This window comes from Scyliorhinus torazame, chromosome 18, assembly GCF_047496885.1.
Source record: "Scyliorhinus torazame isolate Kashiwa2021f chromosome 18, sScyTor2.1, whole genome shotgun sequence".
Taxonomy (NCBI): Eukaryota; Metazoa; Chordata; class Chondrichthyes; order Carcharhiniformes; family Scyliorhinidae; genus Scyliorhinus; species Scyliorhinus torazame.
In genome coordinates, this window is record NC_092724.1 from 18,616,610 (window position 1) to 18,637,359 (window position 20,750).

At 48.3% G+C, this 20,750-nt stretch overlaps 1 protein-coding gene across 1 annotated transcript in view; it reads left to right on the top strand.

Moving 5' to 3' along the window:
* The window catches only part of mef2b (myocyte enhancer factor 2b), a 149,225-nt gene that overhangs the window by 82,518 nt on the left and 45,957 nt on the right, over window positions 1–20,750 (top strand). Inside the window, exons 3-5 of the mRNA XM_072482287.1 lie at window positions 6,686–6,889; window positions 11,061–11,201; window positions 16,940–17,120. Of these exons, the coding sequence (XP_072338388.1) occupies window positions 6,686–6,889; window positions 11,061–11,201; window positions 16,940–17,120 (526 nt within the window). The remainder of the gene's footprint in view (window positions 1–6,685; window positions 6,890–11,060; window positions 11,202–16,939; window positions 17,121–20,750) is intronic.

The following is a 20,750-nucleotide window of genomic DNA, read 5'->3' on the forward strand; positions in this document are numbered from 1 at the left end:
TTGGGACGTAGACTGGTTGTGCAAGGTGCTATGGAAATGCAAGTTTGTCTTTCTTTTTTAGTCTGGGACTGGCGTCACATTATGGGCCCAGACAGGGTCATGATCTCCTTCTCTAAAGGACATGAGTGAAGCAGTCGGGTTTTTAAGACGATCCGTGGTCATTTTTACCTATTCTAGGCTTTTCATTTCCAGATTTATTTATTTTTTTAAACTGAATTCAAACCCTCGAACAGACGTGGCGGGACCTGAATTTATATTCTCTGGGGTATTATTACAGGTCTGCATTACTCCTCCAGTAGAAATCTCCTCTCTGCCTTGCTCGATTAGGGCTGCCAACTCTGGCTGAGCATATACCTCGTGTGTCCAACCTGTCGTAGCCAGTCACATAACTTTTCTCCCCATCATCAATATCTCTTTTTGCAACTAATAAACAAAATGTGCTGACAAGAAAACTGTAGACGCACACGACCTATTTTCAATGCCTCCTATGGGGTTTTTCCTTCCAGAAGATTAGCTGGTAATTCCTGCAGACTGCTGGACAAGTCGGGAGGATTGGCAGAACCCACGATGACTATTTGTTTTTATGCAGACATCCTGATGTTTAGCAGCAATGTAATCAGATAAAATTTGACACTGAGCCAATTCAATAGATATTAGGTCAAGTGACCAAAGAGGTAGGTTTGCCGTGCGTCTTAAAGGAGGAGAGAGAGGCAAGAGGTTGAGGGAGGGGAGTTTGGAGTTTATGCCCTCAATAGTTGAAGATCCAGCCCCAGTGGTGTGCGATTAAAATTGAGGATGGTCAAGAGACCAGAATTAGAGGAATATCGGTATCTTCGGAGAATTGTAGGGCTGGAGGGGATTATAGAGATTTTCTGCCCAATTAATTTATGCAGTAGGCATTGATTTAACTGCAAGGGCTTTTGTTGCTGTCTTCTGACTCATACTGGGAAACGGTTGCCCGGGTGCTGTCTAAAGTACACCAATTGATGCAGAGTCTGCACGGGGACAGAGTACACAGTCGGACCTGTGCAGTCTGTATCGTCGGGCATCTGCTGTACGTGCAAAGCCACAGTTGCGCTGCAGGGGACTTGTTGTGGTCGGATGCCAGCTCATTGTGTTAATGTCTCTTCAACACCTCACCGTAAGTGTGAAATTGTGGAGAGGGTCAGAGTGGAGACTCGGTCTCCTTCAATGTGACACAGTCTGCACCCATTCATCCCTAACAATAGTCAGGGAACATGCTATATAGGATCACACATCGCTGAATGTGGCCATTTGGTCCAGCATTCCTGTGCTGGCCCATTGAAAGATCTGCCCGATTAGTCCCATTCCGCCATGTTCTTTTACCCGTAACTGAGCAATTTTTTCCCCTTCAAATATTTGAAGTTCTGGGTGTTGTGATATCACTTCCCCTCTCCCATAGGAATCACTGCGTTCAAAAGTAGCTGTTACACGTAACAACCCTCGGCTTTGAGATGTTTCCGAGACGTGGTAAAGTGCGATGCAAGTTAAAGATTTCCTATCTGTTTGAAGTTGAGAGAAATTCTTTATTCCCTCTGCTCCTGAAGGAGGTGATTCACCTTGGGACAGTTCCAGGCCAACTGGCAGGCTTTCATCCTTGTTCAAGTGACTGTTCTTCATTCAGCAGGCCAGACAGTGAGTGCCAGAAGGCTATTCAATCTGAGCTGTGTGCTGTACTTTCACTGAGTATCTGTTGGCCTTAGCTGGCAGTACCTCTCACTTGTGGCTCAGTGTGTATCACTCTGCGGATTGGCACCCCTTCCACAAGCATGCACTCCCTCCACCACTGACGCACAGTGGCAGCAGTGTGTACCATTTATAAGATGCAGTGCAGGAAATCACCAAGGCTCCTGAGACAGCACCTTCCAAACCCACGACTCCTACCATCTAGAAGGACCAGGGCAACAGACACATGGGAATGCCACCACCTGGATGGTCCCCTCCAAGTCACACACCATCCTGACTTGGGAGTACATTGGCCGTTCCTTTGCTGTCACTGGGTCAAAATCCTGGAACTCCTTCTCCAGCAGCACAGTGGGTGTACCTGCACCACACGGACTGCAGCGGGTCAAGAAGGCAACTCACCACCACCTTCCCGGGGGCAATTAGGGATGTGCAATAAATGTTGGCCGAGCCAGCGTTGCCCACATCCCATGAATGAGTTTAAAAAAACTCTTGCCTCTAAGTCAGAAGATTATGGGTGGGATTTTCCAGTCCCGCCATTGTTGACGGGTTTTCCCGTTGTCTGTGCCCTTTGCCACCGGGAAACCAGCGACGGGGGTCTGCCGTCAGCGGGACAGGAAAATCCTGCCGGTGGGAGCTGCCGGAAAGTTTTAGCCTGTGAGTTCAAGTTTTGTTTCAGTGGCCTTGGGTATAACCCATGCTGGCGCTCAGGGTGCGCTGCATTGTCAGAAGCGCCGCCTTTAGTGCAAGCCAAGATTTGCCTGTTCTGGTGGCCCATGTGGGTGGACAGTAAAGATCCCACGGTACTCTGAGAAGAGTAAGGAGTTGGCCTGGCCAGTCTACATTCCTCATCAATAGCAGGGTGACTGGTCGCTCACCTCATAGAATTCCATGTGGCCGTGGAACACATTAAATATCAGTGCGTTCAAAAGTAGCTGTTACACGTAGCAGCCCTCAGCTTTAAGATGTTTCTGAGATGTGGTAAAGTGCGATTATAAGTTCAATATTTCCTATCGACTGTGTGAAGAATCGCAGCGAGGTTAGAATCAACTTCCCCATAATCTGCATTTTTCAGAAAGACATGCGTTTTTAATTTATTCTTTCATGAGATGCGAGCATCGCTGGCAAAGCCAACTAAATGGTACCTCACTCTTCTAATTGGCCTTGAGCAGAGTGGCTAATTAGACCATTTCGGAGGGCAGTTAAGAGTCAGCCACATTGCTGTCGGTCTCTACTTCATGGACGCCAGACCACGTATGGTGGCAGATTTCCACCTGTAAAGGAGAATCAGGTGGATTGTTTTTCTAACAATCGATGACAGTTTTGCGGTCTAGCTTTCAATTCCAGATTTAGAATCCCTACAGTGCAGAAAGACCCCATTCGGCCCATCGGGACTGCAGTGACCCTCTGAAAGAGCACCCTACCTAGCCCCACGACCCCATCTATCCTTGTAACCCCACCTAACCTTTTGGACACTAAGAGGCAATTTAGCATGGCCAATCCACCTAACTATTAATTGAATTAAAATTATACCAGCTGCCACAGTGGGGTTTGTACCCAAGTGCCCAGAGCATTAGCCTGGATCGCTGGATACCACTACTTCACAATCCCCCCTCCTCCCTGACTCACAATCAGTGAACAATGTTCCTCTGGAGTACCCTTGTGATAATTTACAACAAACTCTCTGGCAGCACCTGAACCGTGTGACACAAGAAATAGGAGCAAGAGTAGGCCATTCAGCCCCTCGTTACTACTCCATCACTTGATAAGGTCAAGGTTGATCTGATTGCGGTCTGAACTTCAATTTCCTGCCTACCCTCGCAAGTCTTAACTCCTTGTCAACCACAAATCTGTCTAATTCAACCCTGAATATATTCCATGACCCAGACTCCACTGTCCTCTGGGGAAGAGAATTCTAAAGACTAGTGACCATCTGAGAGAAGAAATTCCTCTTGCACTCCATCGTGAATATTCTGAAACTATGGCCCTGAGTTCTAGATTCCTCACGAGGGGAATCATTCTCTCCACAGCTACGGTATCAAGCCCCCTCTTATGTTTCAATTAAGGTTACCTCTCACTCGTCTAAACTCCGCTGAGCCTCAGCCCAGCCTCCACAACCTTTCCCCATAAGTCTCAGCCTCAGCCTAGTGAATCCTTCCTGAACTGTTTCAAATACAAGTATATCCCTCCTTAAGTAAGGAAATCAGACCTGTACACAGTGCTTCAGGTATGGTCCCACCTATGCAGCTGTACCAAGACTTCCCTACTTTAAGGAGGGGTGGCACAGTGGTTAGCACGGCTGCTTCACAGCCCCAGAGACTAGGGTTCGATTCCGGCCTTGGGTGACTGGAGTTTGCACATTCTCCCCGTGTTTACATGGGTTTCCTCTGGGTTTTCCAGTTTCCTCCCACAGTCCAAAGATATGCAGATTAGGTGGATTTGCCATGGCAAATCGCCCCTTAGTGTCCAAACGGTTAGGTGGGGTTACGGAGATAGAGTGGCGGCATGGGCCTAGGTAGGATATTCTTTCAAAGAGTTTGTGCAGACTCGATGGGCTGAATGGCCTCCTTCTGCGCTGTAGGCATTCTATGATATACCATTCCCCTTGCAATAAAAGCCAACATTCTATTTGCTTTCCTAATTACTTGCTGTACCTGCATGCTGACCTTTTGTGATTCATGTAGCACGGCAGCGCAAGTGGATAGCACTGAGGCTTCACAGCGCCAGGGTCCCAGGTTCGATTCCCTGCTGGGTCACTGGCTGTGCGGAGTCTGCACGTTCTCCCCGTGTCTGCATGGGTTTCCTCCGGGTGCTCCGGTTTCCTCCCACGGTCCAAAGACGTGGAGGATAGGTAGATTGGCCATGATAAATTGTCCTTAGTGACCAAAAAGGTTAGGAAGGGTTACTGGGTTACGGGGATAGGGTGGAAGTGAGGGCTTAAGTGGGTCGGTGCAGATTCAGTGGGCCGAATGGCCTCCTTCTGCATGTTCTATGTACAAGGACATCCAGATCCCTCTGTAATGCAACATTCTGCAATCTCTCTTAGTTTGAATAATTTCCTGCTTTTCTATTCTTCCTGCCAAAATAGACAAGTTCACATTGGTCCACATTATACGCCATCTGCCAGATTTGCACCCACTCATTTAATGGCAGATTTTCTATTTCCTCTTTGCTCTCCTACTTATCTTTGAATCATCAGCAGATTTGACAACCAGCAGAGAGCCCCTTCATCGGGGAGAAGATGGTATGACCCGTGGTGGTCAACTCTTTGTGTTCAGAGAAAGTGGAGTGTCCTCTCCAGAGTACAAGTGTCGGCCAAATTAATGGAGACCCAAATTAATGGCTTCCCAAAAGCCGACCTCTCCAGTTGTGTCGATTTGCCCTAAACTGGGAGTCTCCGGGTGCTGATGGGCCTGCACACCGCATGCCTGGGGGGGGGGCCAGCTCGCCTCTGAGCTCCTGTGAAGCTTTAGCCTGGGGGCCATTGTTTCTGTGTGTCACCACAAAGAGATTTAAGCTGTAGAATTGCCAATGGAGAGGCTGTGTGTTGACATGGAGAGACTTCGACATGTGACTCGTCTCACATTGTTGCTGGGCAACCGTGGCGGCTGAAAGCAAGAAGCACACTAACGTTCTTCACCCACATGCCTGATACATCACATTGACCTGTTGGACACACATCAGGGTAACACGTTAATGCAAGTTTACTTGGTTCAGTTAAGGTTGTACATTTACCTTCATCAAGCAGAGGGTGGGGGGGACCACGGGAATGTGAGTTTAACCTAAAGAAAAACCATTCTGTGATTCTGGGTGAATTCCACCATTCGAACTGAGTTATGTTGCTTTGATGATAACGTAACCTCAATTCACCTCTGACATCTCGGGTGGGATGTTCCGACCCCCCCCGCCGGGTTAGAGAATCCCCGGGGGGGGTGGCGTGAATCCCGCCACTCCGCTCCAACACCGGCTGCCGTATTCTCCGGCGCTGGTTTGGGGGCCGGGTATACACCGCGCAGGTCGGGGGCCGTCGGCAGCAGCCCCCTCGGCAATTCTCCGGGCCCCGATGGGCTGAGCGGCCGCCCGTTTTCGGCCAGTCCCGCCAGCGTGAAATGGACATGGTCCATCCCGGCGGGACCTGGCTTGTCGGCTGTCTAGCGGGGTCCTCGGGGAGGGGGGGGGGGCGCAGGGGGATCCAGCCCCAGGGGGGGCTCCCATGGTGGCCTGGCCCGCGATCGGGGTCCACCGATCTGCGGGCGGGCCTGTGCCGCGGGGGCACTCTTTCCCTCCGCGCTGCCCTCTGTTGGGCTCCGCCATGGCCGGCGCAGTTAATAACCCTCCCTGCGCATGCGCAGGAACATGTCGGCGGTTCTGCGTATGCGTGGGACTACGGCGGCCCTTTGGCGCGGCGCCAACCCCTCCGGCGCTGGCCTAGCCCCCGGACGTGCGGAGAATTCCACAACGTCCGGGTGGCCTGACATCAGAGTGGTTCGTGCCGTTCTTGGCGCCAGCATCGGGCCATCCCATCGATTTGCGGGAGAATCCCGCCCCTTATCTTTCTTATTTCTCCTCCTCCTCCCTCCACCTATCTTGATAACCTTTCACCTTTTCCCCTCCGAAGGCTGGCACTCCAGCGTCATACCAAGGACGTGCTGCACTGCCAGAGCGGCCGTCTTTTAGATGAGACGCTAAACCGAGAGTGTGACTCTCTGGCGGACATTTAAAAAATACCACAGCGCTGTTTCAAAGAAGAGCAAGGGAGCACTCCCAAGTAGTCTGACCATTTCTAATCCCTCAATCAACATCATAAGAATAGGTTATCTGATGATTTCCCGGTGTTTTTTGTGGGAGCTTGCTGTGCACAAATTGGTTGCCATGTTTCCTACATTACAACAGTGACTACACGTCGAAGGGCACTTTGAGATGGCCAATGATCGTGTAAAGCTCTGCATAAATTCGAGTCTTTCTTTACTTTTTTTTGTAGGTGACCTTCACCAAACGGAAGTTTGGCCTGATGAAAAAGGCATATGAACTGAGTGTGCTGTGCGACTGCGAGATTGCCCTCATCATCTTCAATAGCACCAATCGGCTCTTCCAGTACGCCAGCACTGACATGGACCGGGTGCTGCTCAAGTATACAGAGTATAGCGAGCCGCACGAGAGCCGCACAAACTCCGACATCCTAGAGGTAAGGAGATCGTCCGTCGTGAGCAATGAGCCAACCCATTGACTCGACCATTCAATTCCTGTCCTCCACAGTCCAGGATTAAGGAACAGGAGTCGACCAACTGGCCTAGTATCTACAAGTGCTAACTCACCAGGACAACCTGGTTAGAATTTTCCATTAACCACTGTCACCTCTACCCTACCCCATCCCAGACAAAGCCTAAAGTCTTAACTCTAACCCCATGTTCCCCTCCCCATGCTCTATTTCCCCAAATGATTTTGTTTAAGCATGCGTTTTAAATTTTTGGAAGGAATGAATCCTCTTAAATGTTTAATTGTTCATTGCCATGGGGAGTAATTGAGCTGAATTGAATAGACAATTCAAGAATAAACTAATAAACACACGATGGAGAACGGACTAGAAGATGTGTGATCAGTATGGATCAGCTGGGCCAAATGGCCTGTTTCTGAGCTGTAAAACTAAATCTGGTTCGATGATTTCAAACTGGAGAGAAGGTGGAAGTGGGGAACGTTTATTTGCTTTTTTTTTCATGTTGGGTTTGGCGACATAGATTTCAATGGCAAAGCGGGTATTTATTAGCAATTCCCTAAACGGTGTTGGATAATCTTCACCTGCGCATTGTTAAAGGTCTTCCTCGACCATCTAGTTTTGTTGTGCACAATGACTGCGTTTAATTGGAGTCTCTTGGGAGCCGGCATGGGTCGCCAAGATTGTCCTGGAGTTTCAGGAATTAATCTGCAGTACACTGCAGTCAGTTAGCACCGTCCAAGAGAAAGACCATCGAGGACATTAAAGATAAACTGGAACAGTCAGTCTGTCAACAACGTTTTATTCATAAAACCCAGTGTATCATAAGTGCAGACGACTTTTGCCTTTTCCAGTTTTCTGTCCACATAGAATTTATTGCCCACCTCTAATTGCCCTTGAGAGGGTGGTCGGGAGCCAACTTGAACCGCCACAGTTCCTCTGGTCTCGAATCATGGAATTTACAGTGCAGAAGGAGGCCATTCTGCACCAGCCCTTTGAAAGAGCACACTGCTTAAGCCCACACCTCCACCCCATCCCCGTGACCCAGTAATCCCATCCAACATTTTAGACACTGAGAGGCAAATTTGCGTGGCCAATCGACCTAACCTGCACATCTTTGGACTGTGGGAGGAAACTGGAGCACACGGAGGAAACCCACGCAGACACGGGGAGAGTCTGCAAACTCCACACAGTCACCCGAGGCCAGAATTGAACCCGGGACCCTGGAGCTGTGGGGCAGCAGCGCTGTGCCACCGTGAAGCCCAGGTACATCTACAGTGCTTTTTCTGTAGTGGTTTGATACAATGGGCGCGATTCTCCGACCCCCCCACCGGGTCGGAGAATCGCCGGGGGCTGGCGTGAATCCCGCCCCTGCCGTGTCCTGAATTCTCCGCCACCAGAATCGCGCCGCGCCGGTCGGCGGGCCCACCCCCGGCGATTCTCCGGCCCGTGATGGGCCGAAGTCCTGCCACTGTCAACCCTCTCCCGCCGGCGTGGATTGAACCACCTTTTGAACGGCGGGACAAGGCAGCGCGGGCAGGTTCTCTGGAGTCCTGGGGGGGGCACGGGGCGATCTGGCCCCGGGGGGTGCCCCCACGGTGGCCTGGCCCGCGATCGGGGCCCACCGATCCGCGGGCGGGCCTGTGCCGTGGGGGCACTCTTTTTCTTCCGCCTTCGCCATGGTCTTCACTATGGCGGAGGCGGAAGAGACCCCCTCCCCTGCGCATGCGCGGGGATGACGTCAGCAGCCGCTGACGCTCCCGCGCATGCGTCGCCCGGCGAAGACCTTTCGGCGCCGGCTGGCATGGCGCCAAAGGCCTTTCCCGCCAGCCGGCGGAGTGGAAACCACTCCGGCACGGGCCTAGCCCCTCAAGGTGAGGGCTTGGCCCCTAAAGGTGCGGAGACTTCCGCACCTTTGGGGCGGCCCGACGCCGGAGTGGTTCCCGCCACTCCATTACGCCGGGACCCCCCGCCCCGCCGGGTAGGGGAGAATCCCACCCAATATCTGAAGATCTTCTTTGCTAAACTACATTAGTGAACCAAATGGGTTTTTATAACACTCAAATAGTTTCATGATCATTATTAATGAGACTAGCAGTTTATTTCAGATTTCTTCATTTAAAAAAAAAAAAGTTTCGAGTACCCAATTCATTTTTTCCAATTAAGGGGCAATTTAGCGTGGCCAATCCACCTAGCCTGCACATCTTTGGGTTGTGGGGGTGAGACCCACGCAAACACTGGGAGAATGTGAAAAACTCCACACGGACAGTGACCCAGAGCCGGGGTCGAACCTGGGACCTCGGTGCCATGAGGCAACACGGCTAATCCGCTGCGGCACCGTGCTGCCCTTGATTTCTTCATTATGTATTGAGTTTAAATTTCCTCCATGGCGGGATTGAATTCCCGTCTCCGAAGCAGTGGTCCAGATCTCTGGATTGCAAGTGCAAAAACCTAACCACTCTGTTACCTTACCGCCTCTACTAATGAAGTTCGTTCAAAGCTCAGCTCGTTGTTAATAAAGTTTTCACTGGGCTCCTGTGAGCCTGATGTGTTATGCAAATAAAATATCACCTTTTCACATCGAAATTTGCAAAGAATGAAGGCTGACCATTTTGTGTAGCAGGCGCTAATCTCTTTCATTTTGTACAACCAACCTCCAAACAATTGCATCGAAGCTGTTGATTGTTGCTCTGCGTGCCGTTTTGAGCTGGGCGTTCAGGAAAATCAAAAGGGAGCATTCTCCTCCCTCACCGCCAAATATTTAAACATCGGGGGTGGTGGTGGGGTCCAGTGGGTGGTTGGCTCGACACATTATCTGAACTTTGAGGGAGCATGTTTTAACTTGCTGATCAGAATTTTCTAAAGGACAAGTGGTCGTACTTTGGATAGAGGCCCGTTTCCTTGCCAACCCAACGTTCTGTATTGAATCTGCTGGGCACATAGCTAAGATTAGGCCTTTATCTTGCCTCAGAATTCACTTACTTGAGTCTCTTGTTAAGATAGAATGACAGAAAGTTGCAACGCACAAGGAGACCGTTTGGCCTGTTGTGCACAGGTTGCCTCTTTGAAAGAAGAGTCGTGCTGAGTACCATGGACCCGCTTTTTGACCGTGACTCTTGTGGGTTTCCCCTCAAGTGCCAACACCCTTTTAAAATTATTATTATTATCTTGTTAAAATTTAGAGTACCCATTTCACTTTTTCCAATTAAAGATCAATCCACCTACCCTGCACATCTTTGGGTTGTGGGGGTGAAACCCATGCAAACACGGGGAGAATGTGCAAACTCCACACGGACAGTGACCCAGGGCCGGGATCGAACCCGGGAACTTGGCACCGTGAGGCAGCAGTGTTAACCACTGCGCCACCGTGCTGCCCCTAAAATTATTAATGGAATCAGTTTCCGCCACCTTTTCAGGTGGAGCATTCCGGAACATGACAACGCGAAGTGAAAACTGATTTTCCTCATATCTCCCGTATTTCTTTTTGCCAATTTGACTCTAAATCTGTGACCTCTCGTCACAGACCCGCTCGTCAGAAGTGAATGGTCTTTCTCCGTCTATCCTATCATCACCGTGACTATTCGGTCACCTCTTAATAATTCTATTCCCAGGAAAACTGCCTGAACCTTTCCAAACTCTTCTTGGTTTTGAAAGCCCCTCATCCCTGATAAGGGGCGGGATTCCAGCGGTGCAGGCGGCCCGCCAGCCGGGATCTACCGATCCCACCGTTGTCAACGGGATTTCCCGGTGACTGCACCCCTCGTCGCCGGGAAGCCCATGCGCCGGCCTGGGACCGGAATTTCCCGCCGGCGTGAACAGCCAATAAATCCTGCCCAAGATCTTTCGGCTTTTGCATCTTTCCCGAAGTGTGGGCCCCATAATTGTCCACAACATTCCAGCGGAGACCTGAGCAGTGGCTTTTTGCTTTTATATTATATGCTTTTATTTATAAATTTAGGTAACCCCCTATGTTTTTTAAAATCAATTTTATTTGCCTCTTTGAAGGATTTGTGCATGTGGGTACCAAGGCCTCTATGCTTGTCTGCACTTTTCGAATTCATGACAAGATTGCCAAAGAACTTCCCCTGGGAAAATATTCAGGATGTGGTGCTGAATGTCCCTTTAAACTGTGATTTCTGCCTAGACGCTGAGAAAAAAGGGTTTAAATGGATGCGAGAGTCCCGATCTGGAGATTGATGATTCCGTTGAGCCAAGCCTGGAGGTGAACGACAAATACAGAAAGTATGAAGTGGTGAATCACATGAACAACAGACAGAGGGTTTGTGTAAGTAGTTTGGAATGGTTTATATGTTTTTTTTTGTCGAACTTATTTTCTCTTCCTCCAGAAATCTCCCCACATCACGTACTTTTCACAACCAAATAGCGCCTACTGAGGGGCCTCGATCTCTGGCCTCTCGTCAACTTTATATGAGGGGAATGCTAACGTTGTCCCAGCTCTTTACGTGCTCCGTATGTGAAAGAATCTGGCCTTCATTTACCATCATTGACCTATGGGATTAAATATTCTCTGGAATCACAAAGTACAAATTAGATCTGAATGCTCTGGGGCAATTTTTTCCTCTCTCTTTCTTGAGCTCCTTTGCTGTGTAAACAAACCTCTCAACAAATCTTGCATATTCTATGCCAGTAAATTTCCCTTGGAGGAATCTTGCAAATATTGATACATTCCCAGGGACTCCTGTTCTAATCCCCCCCCCCCCGCCCCAATGACCGCTCACGTCCCCAGATGATGTTGGCATTGCAGAAGATGTTGATTAGATGTACAGCGACAACAGCTTGCATTATGTAACACCTTTAACATTGTAAACCCACCCAAGGCACTTAACAACAGCACCATGAATAAAACCATTCCTGATGCTGATCCACGTGCAGAGGTATTGGGACGGCCGAATAAAGCTCGGCCAAAGGGCCGATTTTAGGGAGGAGAGAGGGGCAGAGAGGGTGTGAATTCGAAAGCTCGGGGGGCTCGGCAACTGAAAGCACCACCACCAATGATGGAGGGACGCAAGTCCGGGATGGGCAAGAGGCTGTAATTAGACGGCGGAGACCTCCGAGGGTTAGGCAGCTGGTGATGACAATGCACAAGCGACTCAGTAAATCCCTAAGACGCTGAGCTCATCATAAGGATAGAAATCTGATCACTCTAAAACCTTAACCAGATGAACTGCAATGCGGGAGAGATGCAATGGAGATGCAAATTTACAGTTTTTTGGCACCTTCACTCACTAGCAGCATCAAGTGGCAGAAACCAGGAACTACATTTTAAAAAGTAACCTCACGCTGAGGGCACGATCTAACGGAAAGGTTTCTAAGTGACGTTTCAGGCGGGTTTGACTGGGAGTTTCTCCCCTGCTCTTTCAGAGAGTTCCCGCTATTCACGTCACTTCTTTCAGGCCTCTCTGGGCTAGCCAACATTTAGAGTATTTTCCATCACTGGGAAGCTGAACCCACTGGCCCGACCAGCGCCTCTGAGAATGGGCCACCATTTTGAAAGGGTGCCCCAATCTCCAAGTGAACTTGGAGGTCCCTCACATCCCCACCCACAGGCAATGTCACCTACCCCCACAGCATATAGGCTCTACCCCACACCCTGCTCAGGGATCACCCCCTTTTCAGGCCTTCCCACACCTCCTTTTGGCCATCCCCCCTTTCAGGACCCCACCCATCACGGGAAGAATGTGAACCATTAATACTAATAGACAATGTAGAAGAAACAATTGCGCAATGCAAATGCCAAGCAATGGCCACTTCCCACAAGAGAGGATCAAACCTTTGCCCTTTGAAGTTCAATGGCATTATCAACGCTGAATCCCCTGCTGTTAACTGCCCTCCCTCCCACTGTAACACCCGCGCAGGGCACCCCTGACCCGATCGCCACAGCTTGGAACCTTGGCAGTGCCAACCTGACACTCTGGCAATGCCACCTGGGCACCTTGGCATGGCCAGGGTGCCCAGGTGGCACCAGCAGTGTGAGGGGTACCACCCTTCCCAAATGGTATGCACCTGGAGTCCTCCAATACCCTGGGGATAGGGTGTGGGAGGGGCCTAGGTGGGGTGCTCTTTCAGAGAGTTGGTGCAGACTCAATGGGGCAAATGGCCTCCTTCTGCACTTGGAATTTTGTAGTTCTATGTAAAACAAATCTGCTATCCTTACCTAGTTTTGACTTCTTTTAATTTTAAGTACCCATACTTTTTTTTCCAATTAAGGAGCAATTTTAGCATGGCCAATCCACCTACTTTGCACATCTTTGGGTTGTGGGGGTGACACCCACGCAGACACGGGGAGAATGTGCAAACTCCACAGGGACAGTGACCCAGGGCCAGGATCGTATCCGGGTCCTCAGCGCCGTGAGGTGGCCTTGCTTAACCACTTCAACACCATGCCGTTCTAATATGGTTGACTCTTAACCGCCCTTGGAAATGGCCAAGCAAGTCCAGGGTAATTAGGGATGGGCAACGAGCATTGGTCATCCCTAATTGCCCTTGAGGGGCCAGTCAACCACATTGCTGTGGGTCTGAAATCATATGTAGAGTAAGGATGTCGTATTTCCTTCCCTAAAAGACATCAGTCAACCATCGACAATGGTCATCGTTAGACTTTTAATTCCAAATTTTTATTGAATTTAAATGTCACCATCTGCAGAGGCGGGATTTGAACCTGGGTTCCCAGAGCATTACTAGTCCAGTGGCAATAGCACTACGCCACCTCCTCCCCATGAAAGAATGAAGGGGATAAAATAAAATTGGCCAATATTCCTGCTTCTATTACTTGTCTAGTGATGCTATCTGGAAATCTCTAGTGTCTAATGACTTGCAAACATCCCTGTCTACGGCTGCACATTAAGAGTTGCCAATTTGGTAAGGGATAAGAGAATAGTCGTTGCCTATTGATCCTCATGCCGATCAATGCCCTTGTATACGGGCAGAGAAAGATGGGACAAGAAAATCCCATTTGGGTTATGAGAGATGCCCCCCCCTTCTTTACCCCAGACACAGTGGTGCCAGAGACCTTGATCCAAAATCATAACCGAACCATCAAATTCTCTGGCAAGCTGCAAGTATATTCATCAGTAGAGAGCACTGCAGAAGTCCAGGCTATATAAGGACACAACAGCAGCCACCCACAGTCAAGACCTGTAACCTGGAAAATAGTCAAAGGCTGAATTATTCCAGTCAAATTCCTGTGCTTCCCTTCTCTTCAAATGGACTGTCCCATGATGATATTGTGTGTTGAATCTTGCATATCCTTCAAAGGATTGGCCCATTTGAAAAGCTGAGGGTGGGGAGAGTGACATGGAGCAACCTAAGCTAGGGGAATTTCATTGGCGACGGTACAGTGACAGTTCACTAAATTGGTCCCTGGGACGAGAGGAGGTTGTCCTATGATGAGAGGCTGAGTAAATTGGGTTTGTACTCTCCGAAGTTCAGAAGAATACGAGGCGATCAGCATGTTGAATACATTTAAGGCCAGGAAAGACAAACTCTTTGAGTTCTCAGAAAGTTGAGGGATATGGGGGACGGCAGGAAAATGGATTGAAGCCCAAAATCAACCATGATCGTACTGACTTGTGCGGCTGGCTCGGTGGGCCGTGTGGTCTTCTCTTGCTACTATTTTGTATCTTCCTAACGTAGATGGCAACCTATTTTGTTGGTTGGGGGGGGGGGGGGGGGGTGATCACCAGCAGTAGGAGCATGCCACATTCAATGGAACCCCTCATATTATGTCTTCTTGTCACAGAGAATTGCGATCGTACCAGTTATCTCTGACACTTTGCTTGCTTTTGCTGGAGAGTGAAACAATGCAGGCGTTCGCAATGGAGAGAAGAATGTCCCAGCATTCCCAGCAAAAAGGCTCCTGTTCAAACGACAGGCCTCCAGGTGAGCAAGCAATCGCAGATCCTACAGTGAGGTGGACTGCGGAGAAGGAAACTTCATCAAAGAGAATGCCCAGAAGGATGGAAGAATATATTAAAGTCACTCTTCCATCCTCGTAGCCCAAGTAACTTGCTTAGAACCATAGAATGATATAGCACAGAAGAAGGCCATTTTGCCTGTTGCGATTGCGCTGGTTCTTTCAAAGAGCGATCTAATTGGTTGCACTCCCCTGCTCTTCCCCCATCGCTCTCCAATCTTTTCCCTTCACAAGTATTTGTCCAATTCTCTGCTGAATCTGCTTCCACCACCCTCTCGGGCAACAGGCAGTGCATTCGAGATCACAATAACTTGCTGAATGAAAACTTTCTCCTCATTTCATCTCTGATTACCTTAGAAATCGAGCCCTGTGGCTGCCGACCCTTCAGCCACTGGAGACTGTTTCTCCTTATTTGCTCCATCAGAAACTCTTGCATGAGGTGATGACTTGGGCGAAACTTCATTGCAGTGTTGATGTAAGCCAACTTGTGACACTGATAAAGATTATTATTATTATAAATTCCTGCTAACGTTCTTCACCTAGGATGCACTGAGGAACATGTTTGCATAGGAAGCAGTTTGGAGAAGGTTCACTCGGCTGAGTCCTGGTATGAAGGGGGTTGGCTTACGAGGAAAGGTTGAATGAACAAGGTTGGATCGATACTCTTCGGAGTTCGGAAGAATGAGAGATGGTCTTATTGAAACATGTAAGATTCTGAGGGGGCTTGACAGGGTAGACGCCGAGAGGATTTTCCTCTTGTGCAGGAATCTAGAACGATGTGGCAGAGTTTCAAAATAAAAGATCACCTCATTAAGGCAGGGATGAGTAGGAATTTCTTCTCTCAGAGGGTCATTAATCTTTGGAATTCCCAACACCAGAGTACGGTGAAAGCAGAACTGCTGCATATATTCAAGGCTGACTTGGATAGATTTTTGATTGACGAGAGTCGAAGGTTATGGGGAACAGGCAGGAAAGTGGGCATCAGATCAGCCATTACCTTATTGAATGGCGGAGCAGGGCTGAATGATCTATTCCTGCTCCTATTTCTTGCAATAACTTGTATTGTAATGATCAAACTGTGGTCAATGTTGACTGTCCCCCAAACCCTTAAAAGGACCTAGCTTTTGACCCCACTGATTCCAAAACACCAGTGATTCGATGAACAGAGGATTCTGAAATTGGACCCCATCTCTTTGGTGAATCGGCAAATTCTTGGTGTCCAAAACGGAAGGAGTATTTCCTAGTGACTATGATGCTGTATTGACTATTTCAATGTCCTTCTGGCCGGCCTGCCATCTTGCGTAAACTTGGGCTTGCCCAAAACTCCATGGACTTTATCCTAACCTGTACCAAGTCCCATGCTCCAATCACCCCTGCGCTCACTGACTTATATTGGTTGCTGCTCCGCCAGGTTCCCAGGTTCGATCCCGGCCTCCAGTCACTGCCCGTGTGGAGTTTGCACATTCTCCCCATGTCTGCGTGAGTCTCACCCCCACAACCCAAAGATGTGCCTGGTAGGCGAATTGGCGAAATTGCCCTTTAATTGGGAAAAAAAAAGTATTTGGTACTCTAAATGTATTTTTTTTTAATTAAAAAAAAAAAAAAATTGGTTGCTGGTATGACAATGCCTCAGTTTTAAAATTCACATCCTTGTTTTCAAATTCCTCCATGGTTACTCGTCTCCAAATCCCCCAAACTGTCCATGATCTCCGTGCTCCTCTAATTCTGGCCTACTGCACAGCCTGAATTTCATTGCTCTGCCGTTGGCAGCCCTGCCTTCAGCTGTTGTGGCCATAAAACTCCAGACTTCCCTCCCTAAACATCTCTGCCTCTGCATCTCTATCTCTCCTCCTTAAAACCTACCTCTGACTAAGCTGTTGGTCACCTGGTCCCAATACCTCCTTTGTTTGATTACACTCCTGTTAGGCCCCTCAGAACATTTTGCTATGTTAAAGGTGCTACATAAATGCAAGTTATTGTGATTAGTTTTCATGGAGTTTCACAATTGAGCATTAACGTTGCGATTTCTTGCCTTTGCTCCACCTTCTCGCCTGTCTCTCTCGCTCTCTTTCTCGCTCTCTCCTTCTCAGGCAGGCACACTGTCTAACCATGAAGTATCCATTCTGGCTGCAGCACAGAGTGCCACCAGTTTGGCCTACAGCAACCCGACTGGGTCCATCCTAAATCGAGGACAACTGCAACAGCCAATTGTACCTCGAAGTGCTCATTCATCAGGGTTGACATCGCAAGTGTCCACAATTTCCCATTCAGGTATGTTGTTGAAATTAGTCTGAGCATTTGCAAATGTTTCCTTATTTGAATTAATATCAGTGCCTCATCAATTCGGGGACATTCTCTTAGAATCAGGGAATCTTAGCGCGTAGAAGGAGACCGTTTAGTCCATGTTTGAAAGTTACTGTTGAATCTGCTTCTACTGCCTTTTGAAGTGATCCATTCCAGCTCAGTGTCGAGTTGCTTAGAAACAATTTTGCTCATATTACTAATTATCTTAAAATCTGTGTCCTCTGATCTTCTTGTATCCCATATCAGACACTTGCATAACTTCTAGGCTGACACGCCAGTGCCAGTACTGAGGGAGTGCTGCACTGTTGGAGGTGCTGTTCTTTTGGATGAAGTGTTATGCCTACGCCCACGTTTGTCCTTTTGGATGGATATAAAAGGTCCCGTGGGCACTATATTCCAAGGAAAAGCAGGGGCGTGATCCCTTGTTTCATGGTCAACCGTTATCCCTCAATCAATATCATTAAGAAAAATAGATGATCATGTTGCTGTTTATGGGATCTTGCTGTGTGAGAATTGGCTGTGTTCCCCCCACATGACAATGCGACCACACTTCAAGTCTACTTCATTGGCTATAAAGTGCTTTGGTGTGCCCTGAAGTTGTGCAAGGCACTAGATAAATACACATCTCTCAAAAGAGCAGCCAACCCATTGGGATGTGTGGGGGGGGGGGGGGGGGGGGGGGGGCAGCAGCAGCAGCAATGTTCTTAAGATGCTCTGTAACATGATTGAATTTCTTCCAAGCTGCCATCTTTGGTTATGGGAGATTGGAATCAATTAGTTCTCTGCTGTGCACCTGGCAGAGTTTCAATGCTCTAGGCCAGTTAGACCTGGAAATAGGCATTTGACTGAGGCCTGAGATGCTTCTCACATTAGCTCTAGCTGACCCTGTCGACCAACATCTTAGCACATAGTGTGGGCTTAACTGGGCTTGCAGAGAGCATCTTAGAGTCATAGACTATTATAGTGCAGAAACAGATCATTTGCCCCTTCAACTCCATATGCAACATGACCCAGACAATATTCAGGATTGGGATGATAAGTGGCAAGTGACATTTGTGCCAAGCAATGACCATCCCCAATAAAAGAGAATCTAACCGTCTCTCTTGACATTCAACGGCATTACCATTGCTGAATCCCCCAATATCAACATCCTGGTCACATTGGCCAGCAACTAAACTGGAATAGCCTTATGAGTATTGTGAACTGCTCTTGCAAGCAGTGGGTGGGGATTCTGTGGAGGATAACTCGCCTCCTGATTCCCCAAAGCCTGCCCTGCATCTACAAGGCACAAGTCAGGACTGTGATGGAATACCTCCCACTTGCCTGGATGAGTGTAGCTCCAACAGCATTTGAGAAGCTCAATGCTCTCCGGGACAAAGCAGCCCGCTAGATTGGCACTCCCACATCCACATTCTTCACCACTGATGCACATTGACAGCAGTGTGTCCCATCTAAAAGATGCACTGCTGCAACTCACCAAGGTTCCTGAGACAGCACCTCCCAACCCGTTTCATCTAGAAGGACAAGGGCAGCAGATGCATGGGAACATCAAACGTTCCCCTCCAAGCCACTAACCATTCTGATTTGAAACTCTTATCACCGTGCCTTCACTGTCGCTAGGTAGAAATCCTGGAACTCACTCCCTAACAGCACCATGGGTGTGCCTACACCACATGAACGGCTCACCACCACCTTCTCGAGGGCAATTAGGGATGGACAATGAAAGTTGGCACACATCCCTTGAACGAACAAAGTAAAATGTCTGCACTGTCTGGTGTTTTTCTTCACATCAGCTTCCTGTCAGCAATCCCAAAACATTCACTGATCTTTCTGTTTTGAAGCAACTTTACCAGTTCCCTTTTAGAAGAATGGGGTCATTGAGCCAGTACCCACGTGGGCTCTAAGTCTGTTTTGGCCCCTCACAAACTGTGACCAGATTTTGGAGTAAGCGGGAGTGGAATCCCAAGTTGTCAGTTGTTATGTAGAGTCCGTACGATCTCAAGGCTTAAGTAGACAATATCCCAATAGGATGAGAGTGTGCGCTGAAAGACAGGCTGATATAGAGTTCTTCCAGTTTGTTATGGGGATTGAAAAAGGAAAAAAAAGAGGAAGACTTGCATTTCTGTAGCACCTTTCATGACCTCGGGACACCTCAAATCACTTTAGAGCCAATTAAATAATTTTTGAAGCGTCATCACTATTGTTGGAAACACAGCAGCCAATTTGTGCAGAGCAAGCTCCCAAAAATAGTCATGTGACAAATACTAGATAATCTGCTTTTAGTGACGTCGATTGAGGGACAAATACTAGCCCGGGAGACCTGGAAGAAATCACCTGTTGGTTTTTGAAATAGTGCCATGGGATCTTCTACATTCACCCAAGGGGGCAGACGGAAGCCTCGGATTAACATCTCATCCCCAAAGACAGTGCAGCACTCCCCTCAGTATTGCAATGGGTGTGTCTGTCTAGATTTTTGTGCTCAAGCCAGGACCACCTGATTCTGAGGTGGGAAAACTGCCCACTGAGCCTGTGATGCTACACGATAATGGGTTTCTACACATGGCCAAAAAGAAATGTCATTTTTCTAATCCATACAAGGGAATCAATAATTTCTGCTGGTTTATTGAGAAATCATCAGTGTTTAATTACCAGAAACCAGTATCCCGTATACTTGGTATACCGGCATCAGAATGTCTTGTTTCTGTTCCCGAATCTCTTTGCTATTTTTATTTCCTCTCAACCCTAGCTACAGCGCTGTATCGCAGGTCCTTCCTTCAACTCACATCTGATTGGCTTTCTTTGAATGAAATTTACATGAAGCCCACGCAATTTTGGAGAGCTCGGTTTGGACCATTGAATAACAAAACATCATTCCGCTCGATGGAGTGTCCATGGCTTTTCACACAGCCGGGCCTTTCTGTCTAGCTGGCTTCAGTCTGCCAAAAGCGGGAAGGAGAAAAAGAACGTCGTTAGTTTAGGTAATGAGGCTACCGCACAAAGACTCGCACAGACACGCGCACTCACTGACAGACGTGAACTCACTGACAAGCGTGCACACACACACACACGCACACTGTCATGCACCCAGACTCTCTCACACATGCACACATATTAACAAACATCCTGACACATGCACACACACTGACTTTCACCTATTACAAGAGAGCTCTCTGGACAGTGGTCAGGTACAAACACCAGGTCTTACCTAGTAGTCCTTTGCACTGTTAGTCGAAGCTGGGCTCCATAGTCCAGTCTGCTGTCTTTACTAGCAAATCCACAAGGGCCCACAAAACAAATCTGTGGTGAGATTCTCACACAATCCAACATCCTCCCTCCTTCAACTGTAAGAAATAAATCAAATATGGAAACTTCAGGATTGAGTGGAATCTACGTACAGTTGAAAACCGATCTATTTCCAGTGCAGGATTGCATATTATGGGGCTCAAACATGTATTGGGGATTTAAATAATCAGCAATAGAGAGGCTGTTTGGAAAGAAAAACAGGTTTAATACAGGGTAAACAGCCAATAACGATGACATAGTCAATGCCTTGGCCAATAATCAATGACATAGTCAATACCCTGCCAATGACATAGT